Source organism: Nesoenas mayeri (assembly GCF_963082525.1).
Source record: "Nesoenas mayeri genome assembly, chromosome: 11".
Taxonomy (NCBI): Eukaryota; Metazoa; Chordata; class Aves; order Columbiformes; family Columbidae; genus Nesoenas; species Nesoenas mayeri.
The window spans coordinates 21267938-21286838 of record NC_137563.1 but is presented as its reverse complement, the minus strand read 5'-3'; the positions used below and the strand labels follow the sequence as shown (position 1 = coordinate 21286838).

The 18901-nt window shown below is 52.9% G+C and overlaps 1 protein-coding gene across 1 annotated transcript; it reads right to left on the bottom strand.

The window, feature by feature from the left end:
• LOC308044432 (mitotic-spindle organizing protein 2B-like) lies at positions 1 to 12697 on the bottom strand. Its single transcript, XM_080351160.1, has 3 exons — positions 12551 to 12697; positions 12303 to 12448; positions 1 to 272 (listed from the first exon to the last, which is right to left on the bottom strand). The coding sequence occupies exons 1-3, from the start codon at positions 12691 to 12693 to the stop codon at positions 115 to 117; spliced, it is 447 nt and encodes a 148-aa protein (XP_080207286.1). The 5' UTR covers positions 12694 to 12697; the 3' UTR covers positions 1 to 114.
• Positions 12698 to 18901: the final 6204 nt, after the last annotated feature.

Below are 18901 nucleotides of genomic sequence, written 5' to 3'. Positions count from 1 at the left end.
TTTCACGTATCACAAGTCATGTTTGTCAAGATAATACATACAACAAAAGCATTTTTAACCAGCACAGTTTATATACACTGTCGAGCATCACAGCAGGCGGTTCCAAGGCCTGGTTTAGGCGCTGCTGCCCGCTCCGCTGCCCTTTCCAGAAGCTCCTGCTTTCTGCAGCCGGTTGGCGCTGGGCTGCCGAGGCATCCGCTGAGCAGATCCCTCCCGGCTGCTCCTCTCGCCCAGAGCCTGCGTCCCGCTCACCGAGCTGGTTTTATTTCTCCCTGAAAAAACAAACAAACATTGACATTAATTCTCAAGTCCCGACCCTACACGTCACCCACACAGCAGCTAAGATGCAAACGTTCCTTAAGGAACCATGCAAAAGGCAAAACGGTATTAGGTGTCGCAGATGTATCCAGCATCCAACACAGCGAATTTGTGAATTCCGCTCAACAGGCATCAGGGCCACAAAACCAAAGCGCGTTGCAGCAGAGGCATTCCAAGGTTTCGTCTGGTTTGATCTACAGAGTCACCAGCTGCTTTGTTCTTTGAAATTTTGCTTTCATTCAGCACAGGAGCTGCCAACGGCGCTGCCAGAAGAGCATGGAGAGCACCGAACACCTCATGGCTGGGATAAGTGAACCGATGTGCCGGTGCCCACCCATCTGCAGTCGCACCGTCAGATCAGAAACCCTTCTCTTTGTGTCACGTCTGTGTCTTGACGAGTGCGGTTGGATTTCTACCATTTTCTGGTGTTTCCGGGGGGCTCAGACTCCCATATAGGGGCTACTCACAGATTTTCTTACTGCACTAAGAGCCATCCTTCCGTAGGCACAACGGAGCGTGTGTAAAACGCAACGCGACAGCGGAGAGAAGCCATGGGCAGAAAGGCAGAAGCGGAGGGATGACGGGGCACACAGAACGCCCAGCGGGACTCGCAGAGCGAGACGAGAGCCGGGAGGAGCGAGGAGATGCGACACGGGACAGAACCACTGCAGGTGAGAAGGACTCGCCTTAGGAAAGGCAGCAAAAAGACAAGAAACGCGAGGAAAAGGGGTCGCAGCTTTTACTAAAGATGGTGAGCATCATAAATAATTAATAGCAGCAAGAAGGAAACCGAACGTGGGAATACAGTGAGCTGCAGTTACATGCATGCAAGGAAAATGAAGAGTGACATCTTAGTACTTGTTATCAGAGCGACTCCCAGAGCACCAGGAGCTGCTCCACACGCTGGAGTCTCCACGGGCATGGTCTGGAAACCATCGCCATGGATGGTCTCCACTGCAGGTACGTCTGTTTTACTCACCAAACCCTCCCGTCTTCTGGGAACAGGACTCGTGTCAATACCACAAGTTAACACTTTGCAACACCAGAACGACAACCCGAGAACTTCCAAAGAACATGTGGCCCCTCGTATCTGTGAAATTTGACAGACCAGGGTGGCAAAAGAAGTATGTTCACTTATTCCAGCCAAGTCAGGTGCTCTTAAAAAAGTCTATTATTGTAAACCACAGCAGTGATTAGCAGCAGCTATCAGCCCAAGCCAGCCAACCAGCCTCGCAACCTTCCTCTGCAGCTCAAGCACTTCAAGCAGTTTCACTAATGCAGGTATTGCCCATGAGAACAAACAAATTGCACAACGGCAATACAAGATCTCACAGCATTATAGTTCACCATGATGCTTTTAGCAATCCAGGACATCTCTACAGGTGAATGGCCTCCCCTTTCTGACGCTGTCTGCAGGTCCTCAACCCGTGTATGGCTCTACCCACCAACACACACAAAACAGCGGCTGCGTCGGTGCTACCACAAGTCAGACCCTCCACCTTCCCACCCGGGAGAAAGAATCACTTCACTGAAAACAGGCTGTGCCCAAAGCACACGCGCTCCACCTTCTTAGAATCACAGAATGTGAGGGGCTGGAAGGGCCCTGGAAAGCTCACCCAGTGCAATCCCCTCATGGAGCAGGAACACCCAGATGAGGTTACACAGGAAGGTGTCCAGGCGGGTTGGAATGTCTGCACAGAAGGAGACTCCACAACCCCCTGGGCAGCCTGGGCCAGGCTCTGACACCCTCACCCCAACAAGTTGCTTCTCTAGATTTCAGTGGAAGCTCCTGTGTTCCAGTTTGCACCCATTGCCCCTTGTCCTGTCACTGGTTGTCACCAGCAGAGCCTGGCTCCATCCTCCTGACACTGCCCCTTTCCATCTTGATCCCAGGAATGAGTCCCCCCTCAGTGTCCTCTTGTCCAGCTCCAGAGCCCCAGCTCCCTCAGCCTTTCCCCACACGGGAGATGCTCAAAATCATGGTGAAGCAAACCAGTTACTTCAACAGCACAAAAACCATTTGTATTTTTGGAAGCAACCCATCGAGACGGGGGAGCCAGGCAGGAACAGCTCGTGAGGAACGCGAGGACAGGCAGGTTTGTGCGTTCTGCCAGTTAAAACACGGTCAGTGATAACACGCTCAGTTAACTCACAGCACAAAAGAAGCTGAACAACCACAATCTCTCTGTAATTCAAGTGCTACAGACCAACAAAAGGATTCCATTGATATTTCCCTTGGCAACACAAGATGTCCTTATCTCGCATGTGTCTCACTGTCATACAACAACTGCAGCCCAAAGAGCCGCGGATGCAAGAGATAAGTCACAAGAGAGCCTGGTCCAACACCTCCCACTCCAAAAAAAGCAGCTCCAGGTTTATCCAGACACGGCTGGAGAAGGGAACACGCACGCAAGCGGTGGCAGGAGTTCGCTGCCCCATCTAAACCCAGCAGTGCCCGCCGTGGTCAGGCTGGTCACGCTCATCATCTCTGGCCAAAGCCAAGACCACAGGTATCTGGAGGAGAGAACCAGCACAGCGGAACAGGAGAGACTCCTCAGCACCAGAAGCAGCTTCTGTGCCAAGCAGGAGGCACGTGAAGACCCATCAGATTTGGGAAAGGAAACCCCAACCTCAAATGTGCTTTTGGAAGTGGAAACCTAAAGCTCTTCTCTCTGCAAAAGTAAGAGTACTATTAATGTGATCGATTCAGGCTAGAATAAAAGCGGACTGTACTGCCACTATCCAGTACTTCTACATATACTCACTTCTTGCAAAATCATCATTCTAAGGTTTTACTCTTAGAATAAATAAAAACCAAAAAAACCTCCACCTTAAGTCAAAATTATCCAAATATCACATTATGCCTGACAAGCACAACCCTCTCACAGGATAAAATAAGCTTAATGCAGAAAAAAATAAGCATATGCATGAATACCATTAGTGCTCTCTGCACTAAGAAAACTACTGCAGGGAAGAAATCACCACGCAGACAATTTCAATGTGAGATGCGAAAGAAAAAGAAGCGTAAGTAACATCACTTCCCAGAAAAGATTCTAAGAAATAGATTGCCATCTGCAACACATCACAAAGATCTAATTCATTAGTCTCGCCAACTGTGTATTGTTAGAACTGTGAGAATATGTAACTCTGAGGTGAGGTGTGTCCAGAACTTGCTAATATTCTGAGATGTGGAATCAGCAATGGCTTTCATTTTTAGCTGTTAAGCCCGAGGGGGAAGCCTACAAGCACACAGTATTTAGAAGAGAAAGGAAAACCGTGAAAATCAGGGGATAATGATAGTTCCCTGAAGCAAGGGTGTGGAATTCTGAAAAAAAAAACCCAACAAATTTAGAATATTGGAGACTGACGAAAAAAAAAGTATATCTGACATGTTTGTCAGGTTAATACTGCTCAACTTGCTGCTTTCCCAGGGGATCCTTTCCAGGAACGACATCTCCCTTCACGGGTAACATCAATAAATAGCCACGGGTACAGCGACTTGTAACACAGTCGGGGATATCAGGGCTGCAACAGTCTCAAAATATAGCGCACACTGGCAGTGACTATGGGCTACAGCAACCATGAGAATACCCTTAAATTCTCCAGAATCTGCTCCTCCCTCATAGCTGGCTTAGACCAGGCACAACTACCAGCTGGCCCTTCTAGACAAGGAAAGACTCCGTTTTAGGTGTCAATAGAAAAACCCAACGCTTGTAAGAGCGGAAGGCCCTTCTTCTCGCAGTCACTGCACCCGCTTCTGCAACACAAACTGGAGGGGTCTTGGGTCTCCAAAGCTGCTGCCACATCCTGAACAGCCCACACACACACTGTCCAGGGCCAAAACATCGCCCCAAAGCAGCTTCCCCTGGAAGACACAGGAAAGTAGACAAGCAAGACCAGCAAAATACTTCTCAACAAATCCAGATGAACTATTTTGAGACAGAGGAAGAAGAGAAAATAAGAAGATGGTTTTCAAATGCACTTTCCAAAGTAGTTAACTAAGATCTTCAGCATGATTCGAGCACAGGGTCACTATTTAGGCACGTTTTCTCTCGCAACACTTATCTGAAGAGAAGCATTTGGAGAAATAATACAACATATGGAGACCTACACATGCTCACAAATCATCTGCCCACAACTTAGACCTTTCTCTCTTCTCCAGCCGCCTGTTTGTTCATAACAGGTTCAGCTGCATCACTAGAGACACCACAAAGCCAAGCGCACATTAACAAAGTCCCAGATCCTACTCAAGATTTGGGTGTGGAGGCTCGTGCAGACCTTTCCTACTGTGTGAGTTGGACTACGAGTCAAACGCTTCATTCTATAAATGCGACAGCCCAGATGAGCCACCTTGAGCTCTCCCCACTGAATACATGAGCTGTATGGCGATGGGTTTACTGCTCACAGGTCAGTGCATGAGCCCAATTCAAGTTCAATATTAATCATTTAGCTTAAGCAGATGCACACCGAATGTAATGGATTATTTAGAGATAGAAGGTTGTATGATTTTTAATATACTCTTTGATTCATGTTACTTGGTAAGCTGGATTTGCTAAAATTTTAAGCTATAAAGTCCTGCTCATATTTAACAAAAGAAACTACACTGAACTCTTATAAGATAAGGCCTACTTTGTGCTGACTGGGAAAACAACGACCCAAGGCTGATGCAGAGACACCACAGACTCTGCAAAGCGGGGCCTGTTTCGCACTTTGCTGAGAAGAAAGGATTTATTTAGATCACACAGCACCTGCAAGGCCGTGGACCAGAAACAACCGCAGCCGAACAAAACAAAGGCCCGTGTGGGGTCAGAGACAAAAGGCCGGACGGGGAGCAGAAGGATCCAGTGGTGAAATGTCGCCATTGGACTGGACGGTGGTGCGAGTGGCCTCTGGAGATACAAAGGTCCGTGTTTTCCTGCGCTCGGGCTGGGCCTCTGCGCCGGCACCAGCTCCGGCCGGCCCTCCCGCGGCTCTGCTGCCTCCAGTTCATCCCTGAGGATCTGCCTCCAGAAACACCGAAAAGCCTGGAAGTCTGCTCTGCGTACGGCACCAGCTCTGGGGCTCTAAGCACAGCCCGGAGCGCACGTTCCTCGGGAGGGGAGCCGGCCCGCTGCGGTGTGAGCGGGCACGGGCCCCACGGCCGCTGCCTGCGGAGCTCAGGCCGCAGACCCCGCACCGAGCGGCTGTCGGGGAGACGCTCCAAGCTGCTCCATGACGGGTCCCGGCTCCGGAGGGACGGTCACAGCACTCGGCTCGGTTCCGCCATGCAGCGAATAACAGAGCGAACCCGCCACCCAACTCTTTAAGTCGCGCTTCTCTTTAAGAAATCTAATGTAGCAATGCAGAAACACAGCACACGTACCACACAGAGAGCATGGAAAAAGGCCCTGCCTCCCAAATAATGCACTTTTAAAAATAAGTTATTTGGATGGGAGAAAGTCCTTCCCAAAATACAGTAGTGCAGGTTGCATCGCAGCATCCAAAACAGCTTTTTAGCCGTTCTAAAGGTAACGATGCAATAAAATGACAAGTATGTCTCAACTTCGGTCAACAGCAAAACATATTTTCATAGGAACAGAGAAGCCACGTACTCCTTGGGGAACAGGTCCATGGCAGCTTCTGAGCACTCCAGCCTGGGCTTTTTACAAGGGATAAGGAAAAAGGAATAAAAGCTGTCTGCCTGCTGCTTCTGCCGACGTGGAGAAGGTGGTTCCCCTACCTGCCATCTGTGTTTTCGGGGTATCAACATTTGTCACCACCTCCTTGGAGAGGAAAGGAGCTGGAACGTTTAACCAAGGGACTCGGGACCATCCACAGCACAGCTGCAAAGTTCCAACCGGCTGTAAAATAACTGACATCAACCCACAAAACACCTCATTGGAACTTGTGTAACGGACAAAGTTTATAAACTGAAGCTACTCAGTTACTGATGGGCTAAAAAAATGCCTAAAATACAGAAAAGTTGCTTCAAAAGTGCATTTTGGCATTGGGGGCCGGGGAAGCAACAGCTCCATATCAGGAATGCTCTGAATGTAAAACTTCTTGCCTCGTGTCACAAAACAAGGATAAAGGCTTGTAATTCAAAAGGCTTGAACTGCACTGCCTATGGTAGAAAGAGTTACAAGGAGCGAGAGCGGCAGGAAGGCAACATAATGCACTTTAGTGAATTCAGCAAATCCACTTATTGGAGTGGTATTGATGAGATACTGAAAAACCTGAGTACGAGTAAAGCAAATAAGTAAAAAACTGTATTAGCCCTTTGATTAGTCCTGTAAGTCACCTAAAAATCACTCCACAGAACCATTTTTCAGGTCAGACATACAGACCATGAAGTGTTCGAGTACAACGTTTACTCGTGCATGGCACGATTTAAGAACGTGTTGTCATCAGTTAGATCCCATGGATATATTTAATCTACAAGCAACGCATAAGAGACAGTATAAGCAACAGGAAAATTCCCAGCATGATGTATATATAGAAAAAAACAGATTAAAAGCATTTAAGATAAATCCTTAGCGTCTCTTGGGGGTTTCCCTCCAAGCTCTACGCCACATTATCCTTGTCAGCCGCCTTATCTCCTTCATACACAATTCTGCACCACAAATCCCGCATCGAGATGAACCCCGAGATAACGTGAGGCTGAGTACGGGGAGGGCGAGGGGAAGAGGAACACGAAGCAGACCCGAGGTGAACACAGCCAAAAACAGACACGGGGAAAGGGCGGGAAACAAGAAGAGAGAAAAAAGGGTGAACAGGGAAGGCTACACATCAGAAAGATGGCAAGAGGAGCACAGAGAGGGCAACGCTGGCAACAGGCTGCAAAGCAGACGAGGGATATTTAAGAAATAACTGAACAGCGACACTTAGAGGAGAACCTGATCCTATCGAAGTATTTGAACAGGAAAAAAGTAGTTGCAAACTACTTTTTGATTCTCAAAAGCATATTTTTTCTATGCAGACAAGCAAAACCAAAACATCACAGTGCGTGAAACGTGCACCGAGCCCACGGTGGTGCTGGGTGCCCAGGCTGTTCCAACAGGCACCGACACGCAACACGGAGTTCGGCGGGGTAGGAAAACATCCCGACCCTGCTACGCGGAACAGGAGGCTGCAAAGGCTCCTCAAAACCCACAGACACAGGGGTTGGAAAAGCAAGCTCATGTTAACAACTCATTTAGTGCAAAAAAATTAGCTGGGCAAAGCTTTGGGATCGACCTTCAATGGAGACACTTGGGCTGGGGAAGTGGGGAATGTGGAAAAACCAGCTGGGGCGCAAAGAGGAGAGAAGCATCAAAGAACATTCACCGGGCTAGAAGAACAGAGCAGGGCATGGAAACCTGCATGTCAGAGAGCAGAAAGCTGCAGGGAAAGCAACAGGGGCTGATGGGAACAGAAAGCACAGAAATAAAATGTAGAAAACCAGCATGTTTAACTACACAAAGGTAAACTATGCACATACCTAAGCCTAGGCCAAAATCAACACCGCTGTCCTAAGAGGTGTGCACCCCTCCTTCTCGCACACACAGAAAGAAACTGCCCGGACAGCCTTTCCCTTTAAAATCAGCTCTTTCTGTCCCAAATCAACAGCTGCTGAGGAACCATCTCACACACAGCTTGCACGCTGCTGTATCCAGCTAAACACGGCAGATGGACGCCCCAACACTAATTCTGAGCCAGCTATCACGAACGCAGTTACCAGCAAACACAGCTCTGTGCAGAACACCACGGCTACGCTCGACGGGAACACACAAATCAAGTCATTTGCCTCAGACTCCCTGTGGCTTTAGCTGTAAAAAGGCTGAAATAAGTACTGGGAGACACATCCCACCCCAAAAGTGTTGTTTGGAAATGCCCTTTTTTCAGCTGCTTTAAAAAACCTCCCTGCACCATGATGGGCTGAGAAGCCTAAGCTGGTATCTCATCTCACTGACAAAGCTTGAGTGGAGCAGTCTTGGCTTATCTTTAGCAAGATCTGGATTACTTGGGCCACTTGTCTGTCTTCCTAGGAAGGAGGAGGCACAGAAGAAGGAGCAGATACGGAGGTGGAGGACACTGTGCTAAGCAGCGTGGCAAGCTTATACAGGACAATGTTTGCATCAGCCCAAGGAGCTGCGCCTCTATTAGCAGACACAAGTCCCAGCTGTGCAGAGGAGGCATCTCCCATCGCCAAACGCCTGGTCCTGCGTGGAAGCCACACCATCCTCTTCTTAAACAGAAGCAGCATCTTCCAAGAAGAGATGGCAGAGCCAAGAGCAGATACAGCCTTGGTGCCCCATCCCTGCAGAACAGGCCCAGCCCAGACACCCCCACTTACCCAGCTCCTCAGCGATGGGCTTGGACTGTGCCCAGAACTAGAAAACTCAGTGAACGAGGAGTGATTCCTCCCCCTCTTCAGTTTGAGCTCGCTGGTTGTTTCCCCAGTTTAAGGAGAGAAAATTGCTCTGCTGAAGATACGCTGGTTTTAATATTTCAGCGACACACCTTCCTCCAAGGGCTATAGTAAAATAAACTCCTGTCTTGAGCTAATCCTAATTCAGCCTAAAGTGCACCAGTAAAGCACAGACAAGGCTGGCACTGATGGCCCAGTTCTGCTTTAGATCATCACCGATTTGCCTGAATTCAGAGTTCTCTATGGAACTTGGTGCTCGCATGACCTTCAACCAGCAGCCCTATGTACCCTCCCTGGACGCTCCAAGTGTCTGCACGGCACTCCAAACCGACATCAGCCAGCCAAAATCTGCACAAAGCTGCAATTAAAGCTGCAGAAGCTCGTTCACTTGCACCTGATGTCCGGCTTAGGTCAGGCCGGGCACTTAGCTAACACAGACCCCACCTTTGCCTAAATCCCAGCAAGCACAGACATCTGCCTTCCATCCCAGAGGCTGCAGAAATGTGTTCTCACAAGGAGAGCTGGACAAAACGTGTCCTCCTCTTGATGTCAATGAGATCTTACCGGTACTCGGTATACTCACAGAATGGAGGACGCGGGACCGAGCTTACGTTCTGCCCAACGAATTTTCTGAGAGGGTTAGTTTTTCAATGGTGATTTTACTCACAAAGGAATCGGCTGCTGTCTAACGTCAGTGTGTGCTGAGTGACAGTGAAGTCACCTGGGCTGACAGAAACTGAAAAGAGAAGTTTTCATTCAAAGTGCGATATGGCTCTAATATAACATGAGCTTCCAGAAAACAACTAACCAACCAACCCACCACACAGCTGGGAAGACCAAACCTTCTGGCAAGGTGTGCCAGTGTTGCCCATCAGAATTTGGTCAGGACCAAGCGTGATGAGAGAGAGGAGCCAAAGTGTCCCGCTATCACCATTCCTGAGCACCTACTTATACAGAAAGCAAATCCACGTTCAGCATTTGATGTTTTACCACATTTGCAGTGAAACTGTGGCTTGCTGGGCACGATCACCCATCTCAATAAGCTGCAAATGATCCGGTGACCTCAGAGCATTAACCAGCTCCAAAGACATATTTTAACCTTGTGAAATAAAGCAGCAACCGGGACACCAAGCGCCAGACTCATTTTGTGAGCGTCCACCACGAGCAGCACGGAGTCAGCACCATCTTTGTCTGGACTTCACCCTCGGCTCCGAGGGCTCGTCCCACCGCTCGCAACGACACCAACACATCGATTTTAAAGGGAAACTTGAGAGGAAAGCCTGGCTGGAAACACTCGCACTGCAATCTGACTCGAGCGTCACCTTGGACCAGGAGATGCTCTGCTAAAGATGCAGAACGAGCATCCTCGATTGAGGCAGGTACAACCAAATGAAGCTCCCAAGACAAGAAGCTCCTGGAAACTCACGGCCTCTCGAAGGTGCTCGCAGCTCCTCAAGCTGGTAGGAGGCAATGGTTACGTGATTTCTGGCTTTTCCTCTTGTGAAGTTCAATACTGATTAATAAACAAGTTGCCATCTGTTTCAAAGCTGAGCTGGTCCACTACTAGCCAAAACTAGCCTGTGGCAGTGGCCCAGTGCTGCGGAAAAGAAAATAAACCCTCATTTTTACACAAAGTACCAGAAAAAGAACACACGAGAGAACATATGTTATTCCAGATTAACAGACAGACAGGAACAAAAACCTTACCAAAGTTCCTTCATAGTTTACATGGCCCGTCACATGTGAAGCACCAACAAAGGAGAAGAAGAGAGAGCAAAATTTAACAGCATCTTTTTTTTCAAAACCTCTGCTCTTTTGAAATTCAGTACCTGAAGACCAGGCTATTTCTCACTTAAAATACCCAAGTGCTTGTACTTCTCTCATTTGGCTCAGGAACAAGCAGTCAGCCGAGTGTCTCCTTTTCCCTTGTGCATCCTTAGAGTCACTTCTCAACCACAAATAAGGCCGTTCTCTTGACTGCAACCAACTTCTCCGCACGAAATTCTGAGTCAAGAGCATCTCTTGAGAATGGGGAACCTGCTCATGGGGAAGCCCAGGGAGTCCTGGAGACTTGTCCGCATTTGTGCTCTGGTAAACTTGCTCGGATCTCTGTCTTAGCTGCTCAATGAGGCGATTGATTCTCACCCATGTACCACGTATGAATCCACACCGCAAGGAGCAGGTTTGGCTACTGTACAAGTGCCTCGGATCGTGGCATAAATCGCCCTTACCCTAAACCCAACTGGTTTTAGTTGGCCAAAGGAATCTTGCCTTTCACCTTCGCCTTCCGCAGGACTTACCAGCGCGGCCATGAGAACAAACGCCCCGTACTACACGGCAGCCCCAGCAGAGACCAGACTGAGCACGGCAGGATATCACAACAGAGAAACCCCATTTTCCCCACACCCTGCTCTGCTCGCCCATGACGACAAAGCCTTTTTCCCCCACCCTATTCTCTGTGTTCCCAGTACAGTCACTTACTTTTCAAGCTTTGCCTCAGAGTTCATCGTGGGTCAACAGAGACCCATCGGCTACAAGAGTTTTCACCCTGAAACAGGGACATGACAACACGGTTTGACTCGGCCCTGCCCATTTCTAGGTGAGCGGTTTTGTCTCGGCAACCACAACGCTCACAAAACCTCGCTGTTTTGGCCAGTGCCCTTTCTGTCACATTTCTGAGCCTTTTCACAGTGAATTCAAGCTCAGTGAGAGCGGACTTCGTTACCTCTTTTTAAACCTTTTGGAAGCAATCCGCAGAGGTAGCGAGCTCCCAGCCAAAAGTGACTTCAGAGAGTAAGTAGAAGTTTTATTAGAACTGGTTTGGAAAAAGAGTAGAATAATATATACGTGGCACAGCTTCAGGGCTGTATTTGCTACTGTCCACCAAGGTTAGAGCAATAACAAAAGGCAGTTACATACAAAAGCAGCCGCTATTTTAGCCAAGAATCCCACAGAACATCCCATTTTGTGTTCCCACCTCAATAACATCTGCCCCGGCGTGGAAAGCAGCAGAAACCACCCGGGGAGCCGCGGATGGAGTAGAGGAAGCATCGCAGCTCCCCTCGCTTTGCAGGGATTCCCAATGTGCGGGAAACCCCCTTTCTTTTTGAGTTGATATAAGCGAAGTGGCATTGTGCGATATTATGTAGTAATGTGGGGGTATTTTGTTAACCTTAGAAGGCAGAGCCAGGAGGCTACAAAACCCAGAAGTGACGGCAACAACCTCCCCCAGAACACCCCGCTCCGCCGAAACACACGGGAAATTAAGCAAAAAGGGCGCGGGCAGGAGGCGTAGCGGCCCGGGGGGCCAGGGCTCCCCCTCCTCACACCGAGCGGGCCCCCCGGGCACTGGCCGGGCCGCCCCGCGGCCCCTTCCCCGCGGCGGGGCGACCGGGGGCTCCGCGGGACGGCGGCGCGGCCGCGGGACGGGCCCGGGGGAGCGGCGGGCGGGCCCCGAACCGCGGCGGACGCAGGGCGGAGGGGAGCGGAGCCGGGCCGTCCTCGGGGGGCCCTGCGCGGGGAGACGCGGGGCTCAGGGCGCGGGGAGACGCGGGGCTCAGGGCGCGGTGCCGCCGGGCCCCCGCCCGCCCCTTACCTCGGCTGTCGGCGGGGAGCGCGGCGGGCGCGGCGGCGGGTCCGCCCTCGGGTCCCGGCGGCAGCCGCTGCCCGGCGCACATGGACTTGAGCACCTGGAAGACGGCGAGCGGCGCCACGTTCATGCGCAGCAGGTCCAGCAGCACCCTGCGGGACGGGGACGGGGACGGGGACAGGGACGGGGATGGGGACAGCGTCAGCGGCCGCAGCGGGGGCAGCGGGGCCGGGGGCCGCGCGGGTGCCGCTCACCGGAACACCTCCGGGTCCAGCCCGCTGCCCGCCGCCTGCGCCAGCTCGAACAGCTCCGCCTCCTCCGCGCTCAGCAGCTGCTTCCGCCGCAGCCGCGACTCCGCCATGGCCGCCGCCATCCCCGCCGCTGCCGCGTCCGACATGGCGGCCCCGCCCGCCCCAGCACCGCCCCGGTCCCGGCTCCTCCGCCCGGGCCGGCAGGGGGCGGCCGCGCTCCGGCAGAGACCGACCCGCCGTGGGGGGGTGCTGGGGCGGCTGTCGGGACCTGCCACCCGCCCCCGGGGCTGCTCTGCTGCCCGGCCGCGGAGCAGCACTCAGGGGGTTCTGGGCGTCTCCCCCAGGTTGCCTTTCAAACCCATCTTGACCTGCTTGTGCCTCCTCCCAGCTCACAGGCCTTCTGCCCCGGGACACAGACCCACAGGTCCACAGAGTGTCAGGGGCTGGAACGGCCCTGGGAAGCTCATCCAGTGCAATCCCCCCATGGAGCAGGAACACCCAGATGAGGTTACACAGGAAGGTGTCCAGGCGGGTTGGAATGTCTGCACAGAAGGAGACTCCACAACCCCCCGGGCAGCCTGGGCCAGGCTCTGACACCCTCACCCCAACAAGTTGCTTCTCATCTTTCAGTGGAACCTCCTGTGTTCCAGTTTGCACCCATTGCCCCTTGTCCTGTCCCTGGTTGTCACCAGCAGAGCCTGGCTCCATCCTCCTGACACTGCCCCTTTCCATATTGATCCCCAGGAATGAGTCCCCCCTCAGTGTCCTCTTGTCCAGCTCCAGAGCCCCAGCTCCTCAGCCTTTCCTCACACGGGAGATGCTCCACTCCCTTCAGCATCCTCATGGCTCCAAGGGATGTGCCCCCAGGTCTCAGGCCACCCTTACCTCTCGGTGTAGTTAAACCAAGCTCCTTTCTCCAGCCTTTCTTGGTCGCTGGTGAAGACCTGCCCCAGACCTCCACACTGCAGGGCAGCACCCGCGAGGTTGTGGCTCTGCCCACCAGCCCTCCCCAGCTGCTTTTCCACAAGCTGTCACATTTTTGGCTGAGCAAAACTGTGATGTTCCTTTATTCCTACAGGAACAGAAATGCCAAGTGGAGGAGACCACACTGAGGATCACGAGCTTCCCTGTATCCATGGGTCCCTGGGCAGGTGAACACGTGCTTGATGTCAGCAGCAAGCAAGGACATGCTGCCCCCTTGCTGGATTTTTTCTTGCATTTTTCCCACTGGAAGACAGAAATAGCTGGTTGTCCTCATTGCTGTGGTCATCTGGGTGACTTCTCCTTGTCTGACCACCCTCTGTCCCCCAAGCAATTCACATCCTGTATCGCGAGGGCCAGGTCTGGTTTTAATCTCCCGTCCCTGCACAGGGATAGGGAAAGGGACTGATGAGAGGTGGTGGGAGCGCTTTGGGCTGCAGGCAGTGCAGCAAATTTGGGTGAGGAGGAGCCGTACGCGCCAGCTGCCCCATGGAAATACACACAGACAACCATCCGTGCTCACGTACCCGACCATCCGTCTCTGCCAGGCTGCATCGACTCTAATGCGCTTCAGTTCCCCAGCCAGCAGAGAGCATCTGGCATTGTGCGGGAAGAAATTGGAAATTTGGGTCCCGAGTTGCGCCGTGGCGAGGAGACGTCAAGCCGAGATCGAAATTCCTCTATCTAAATGGAAATGAGCAGTGACTCTGCCATCAGGGACGGATCGCCTGTCCCCGCTCCCCCCACAGAGACCACGGTCAGACCAGTCACCGGCGGAACAGAGAGCAGAGCTGGGGGTGCAGGGGTGTCCCCCCTCCCGGGGCCACCACAACAGACCCCATCGTGTCCCTGCATCCAGCCACGGGACAGAGATGCCCGCACTCTGAGCGACCTGCGAGCCTGTCAAAACTGTCACCCGCCACAGGGCGATCTGACCGTGTGTCCTGCTGGGCGTTTGGCCTCGCTGACTGACAGACACTTACTGCAGCCGCCAGGTGGAAATGAGATGTACAATGAGAAAATAAGAATCTCGCTGCTGACGGCCCTGAGCAGGGACAATTATCGCGGTGCCGATGGTGGGAGCAGCTGCTGCCGGCGCGAATTACCGTGCTGTCTGCAGGGCCGGAGCCACAAAGCCCGGGGTCACCCCGGACGATGGGCTTTCAGAGGCACCCTCGGCTCAGCAGGGCAGGGTGGGCTCTGCAGCGCAGCGGGGACTCGGCAGCACCCGTGCGAGCTCCCCTGCCTGCTCTGGTATACGATGTGCTGCTTCATTTGGGACTGGCTGGAAGTCGAACGCAAGGGAAAGAGCCCTCACCGTGTGGGCGATGCTCTCTCCTGCCCGTCCTGGTCCCTCTTCCCACAGCCCGTGGCTTCTGGGAGCTCAGCACGATGTTTTTTAGCAAGATGTTTTTTTCTTCTCTGGAAAAGAAGAAAACTGGGAACTGCATTCCCTGCAACAATCTGGAGGAGTCCCAGCTTGCACCTCCTCCTTCCCAGCCCCAGCCAGCTCCAGCTGCATGCTCTGGTCACCAGTGTCACACGCAGGGCTGGAGGACTCCCCAGGGCAGGGGACGGGACCCTTCACCGCGGGTCACACCTTCCTCACCTCTGTGCAGGCCTGGATGGGCACATCCTGCAACTTCTTCACATGCCAATACTCCCCTCTGGACTGCATCGTCTCTTCAGCCTTCTGACGCATTTCTGGGATCTCTGATATCCCTCCTTTCCCCTTTTGCTCTCCCAAGACACTAGGATCCCCAAGCCACTGGGATCCCATAAACCCCCCCTGAGAAGACCTCAGTTCCTGGAGCTGCAGGCTGGGGAGCACCTGGGACTCTGGCCTAGATGTCACCCAGCAGGACGCTGGCTCTTGCTGCCACTGCAGACACCTCCAGTACCTCTGGCAGGACTTTAACACCTCGTCATCACAGCCTTGTTTCCAGAGCAGGACGTGAACCAGGACAGCATGGGATGGTGATGCCAGGACAGCCTGGGATGGTGGTGCCATGGCAGCATGGGTTGGTGATGCCAGGAGAGCCTGGGATGGTAATGCCAGGAGAGCCTGGGATGGTAATGCCAGGAGAGCCTGGGATGGTAATGCCAGGAGAACCTGGGATGGTGGTGTCCTGAGAACCTGTGATGGTGGTGCCAGGAGAACCTGGGATGGTGGTGCCAGGGCAGCATGGGATGGTGATGCCAGGAGAACCTGGGATGGTGGTGTCAGGACAGCCTGGGATGGTGGTGCCAGGGCAGCATGGGATGGTGATGCCAGGAGAACCTGGGATGGTGATGCCAGGGCAGCCTGGGATGGTGGTGCTAGGGCGGCATGGGATGGTGGTGCCAGGGCGGCATGGGATGTTGGTGCCAGGCTGCTCCTCGGCCCTTGTAAGACGCAGTTACAAGAGAGGTGGGGACAGGGGAGGCTTGGACACGCTGCGTATGCAGAAGGAAAAGGGAATTAGGTGCAGCACGGAGCCTGCAGTCTTTACCACAAGTCACCAGCTAGAGCCAGGGTTGCTCAGACGCCAGGACATGATGCTCATGCCTTGCCCACATCAGAAAGCACCGCTGTGATGTGCCTGCCCCGGAGCCACCGGGCGCATGCGTGGGAAAGCAGCTAATGCACATGCAATAAATTTTATTGTGGGACTCGATGATCTTGAGGGCCTCTTCCAACCTAAATGATTCTAAATCAGGTTGTCATGAGCACACAGAAGCCATGCTACACCCCATGGAGCGCCCACCTGTGGCACATGCCGTAAATCCATGTGCAAAAGGGGCAAATCAGGCAGCCTGTTCCCCTTGGAGAGGGGCAGTGGCGTGTGTGAGCAGTGACTCAAGGTGATCTACACAGAGCCAAAGAGTCGTAGGAGCCTTCCCCGTAAATCAGGCCACGCTGTGCCTGGTCAGAGAGAGCGTGCTGAGCGCAGGCACTGAAACCAGACGTGCTGTGAATTCGCAGAGAGGTAACCCTTAATGCGTGCAGTAAATCAGGACACGCTGTGCATGCGCGGAGAGGCTGTAATGCCGCATATGAGCTGTAAATCACCGTGCACCGTACATGCAAGGCCACCCCGGACAGGAACAGTGGGACAGGACACACATGCAGAACCCATCGGTCCCATCCAGGCACAGATCGGGACTTGCCCTTTAATGGAGAAAAATTCAGCATGCGTATGTCCCTCCTGGAAATTAAGAGAAAGACTTATAGCTGTGCAGGTCATCAGGCTGCGTGTGACGTGAAGGACAGAGAGCGCCTGAGGCAGGACCGCAGAGCAGGACACTCTTTGAATGCATGAGACGAGGGACAACCAGGAGGTGCTGTGAGGGATCAGGGAGGAAAGGAGCAAGGTCACCTCACCGTGAAGGAACGGCCAGATTTAGGATAACCTGGACATGGCTCAAAGAGCAAGTAAATACAGCAAACGTGCCTCCCACATCCACAAAAGGGAAAAGTGGGAGTAAAATGTGTCCAGATTCCAGAGAGGAAGGCAAATGGAAACAGAATTCATCACAGATATATTGTCTCAGTGTAATGTAATGACTTTTCTTTGATGATTAACTTAGACAAGGTGACGCAGTGCATTTAGCCTGGTTAGATTTAAGGAAGGAGTTCAATTGCCACCCAATACAAACCAGTTTCCAGTGCTGGAAATCCTGGGTCTGGATACAGCAGAGGGACCGGCTAATCAAGTAAATGATGGGTTATACTGAAAGCAAAGAGCTGCTTCCAGCTCTGATCCTTCAGCCCAGCCTTGCTGACCCCACCAACACCGAGACTGAGCAGTGCAGGGCTGGGACCGCGGGGTCACCACACCTGGGACACGTTTTGAGGGACGCGGCCACATCACCAGCAAGGCACTGGGAAGATGTCGGCCGGAAGATCTGCCTGGGCACACTGTTCTGGAAACGCGCCTCCAACATCGCCCAAGGAAAAGGAGAGAACTGCTCACAAGTGTAGGCTGAAAATGGGGTGGAGCCATCCAAGCACGGGACAGTTTTCAACCAGAAAACGGGTTGGAGATGCTGGGGAAGCGTGCCCGAGGGCCTGAGCAGGGGTGGTCTCCAGTCGGGAGCTGAGACTTGGCCCTTGAGTCAAATCCGTTGGTCTTTACGAGAAGATTTGCAAGGAGGCGCTGAGCTGGGCCATGTGTGTGCCACATGCGTGTGTGCTGTGTGTGCCGCGCTGCACGTTCGGCTGGTTGCCTGCAGGGATCGCGAGCAAATTTCTCTCCTTTGCTATAAACTTTGGCAGCTGAGCTGCTGGGTTATTCGATCCTTCTGTGGATCGCTGCGGTTGGAGACAGAACACAAGGCACTGTGTGTTCAGGGAAATTCAGGCAACTTGGGCATCAGTGCTAGGGCTGGGGTTTTAAACTAATCACTAGGCTTGGGATTAAGGGAACTTCTCCAGGCCAGAGGGGCAGGAGGGGACCACGCCCTGCACATATCTGAGGGTTTTACTGCAAGGACCAGGGACTGGGGATGCTCTCCAGCCTCCGAGGCATTCAAGAGCCCCGAAGTCTTGTGCTGGGGTAGGTGACAAGGCTGATGTTGGGTTTGATGCTGCCCCAAGTGCTGCATGTCCAGCAGGAGAGAGATATCAGGGACTGTGACAGTTTCAGCAAACACACCCGAGTTCCAAGGAGGGCAAGCTCAGTTCTGCCCTGAATCAGCTTTTCCTGTCTTTCTCCTGCAGGACGAGGACTGTTGGCCAGTCTATAATGTTTGTAAATATGTAAAGTAGGGGAAAGGCACCTGGGGGTCCTGGGGACAGCAGGGTGACCATGAGCCAGCACTGGGCCCTTGTGGCCAGGAAGCCAATGGGACCTGGGGTGGGTTAGAAGGGGGCGGTCAGTAGGTCAGAGAGGTTCTCCTGCCCCTCTGCTCTGCCCTGGGGAGACCACACCTGGAATCTTGTGTCCAGCTGTGGCCCCTCAGTTCCAGCAGGACAGGGAACTGCTGCAGAGAGTCCAGCGCAGCCACCAAGATGCTGCAGGGAGTGGAGCATCTCCCGTGTGAGGAAAGGCTGAGGGAGCTGGGGCTCTGGAGCTGGACAAGAGGACACTGAGGGGGGACTCATTCCTGGGGATCAATATGGAAAGGGGCAGTGTCAGGAGGATGGAGCCAGGCTCTTCTGGTGACAACCAGGGACAGGACAAGGGGCAATGGGTGCAAACTGGAACACAGGAGGTTCCACTGAAAGATGAGAAGAAACTTGTTTGGGGTGAGGGTGTTGGAGCCTGGCCCAGGCTGCCCAGGGGGGTTCTGGAGTCTCCTTCTGTGCAGACATTCCAACCCGCCTGGACACCTTCCTGTGTAACCTCATCTGGGTGTTCCTGCTCCATGGGGGATTGCACTGGATGAGCT

Excerpts from the sequence above, each read along its gene's own strand:
- LOC308044432 (XM_080351160.1), bottom strand. The coding sequence starts at position 12,693 with ATGTCGGACGCGGCAGCGGCGGGGATGGCGGCGGCCATGGCGGAGTCG. Across the intron at positions 12,449-12,550 it reads CTGGACCCGGAGGTGTTCCG|GGTGCTGCTGGACCTGCTGC; the intron begins GTGAGCGGCACC and ends CCCGTCCCGCAG. Across the intron at positions 273-12,302 it reads GCTCCCCGCCGACAGCCGAG|GGAGAAATAAAACCAGCTCG; the intron begins GTAAGGGGCGGG and ends TTGTTTTTTCAG.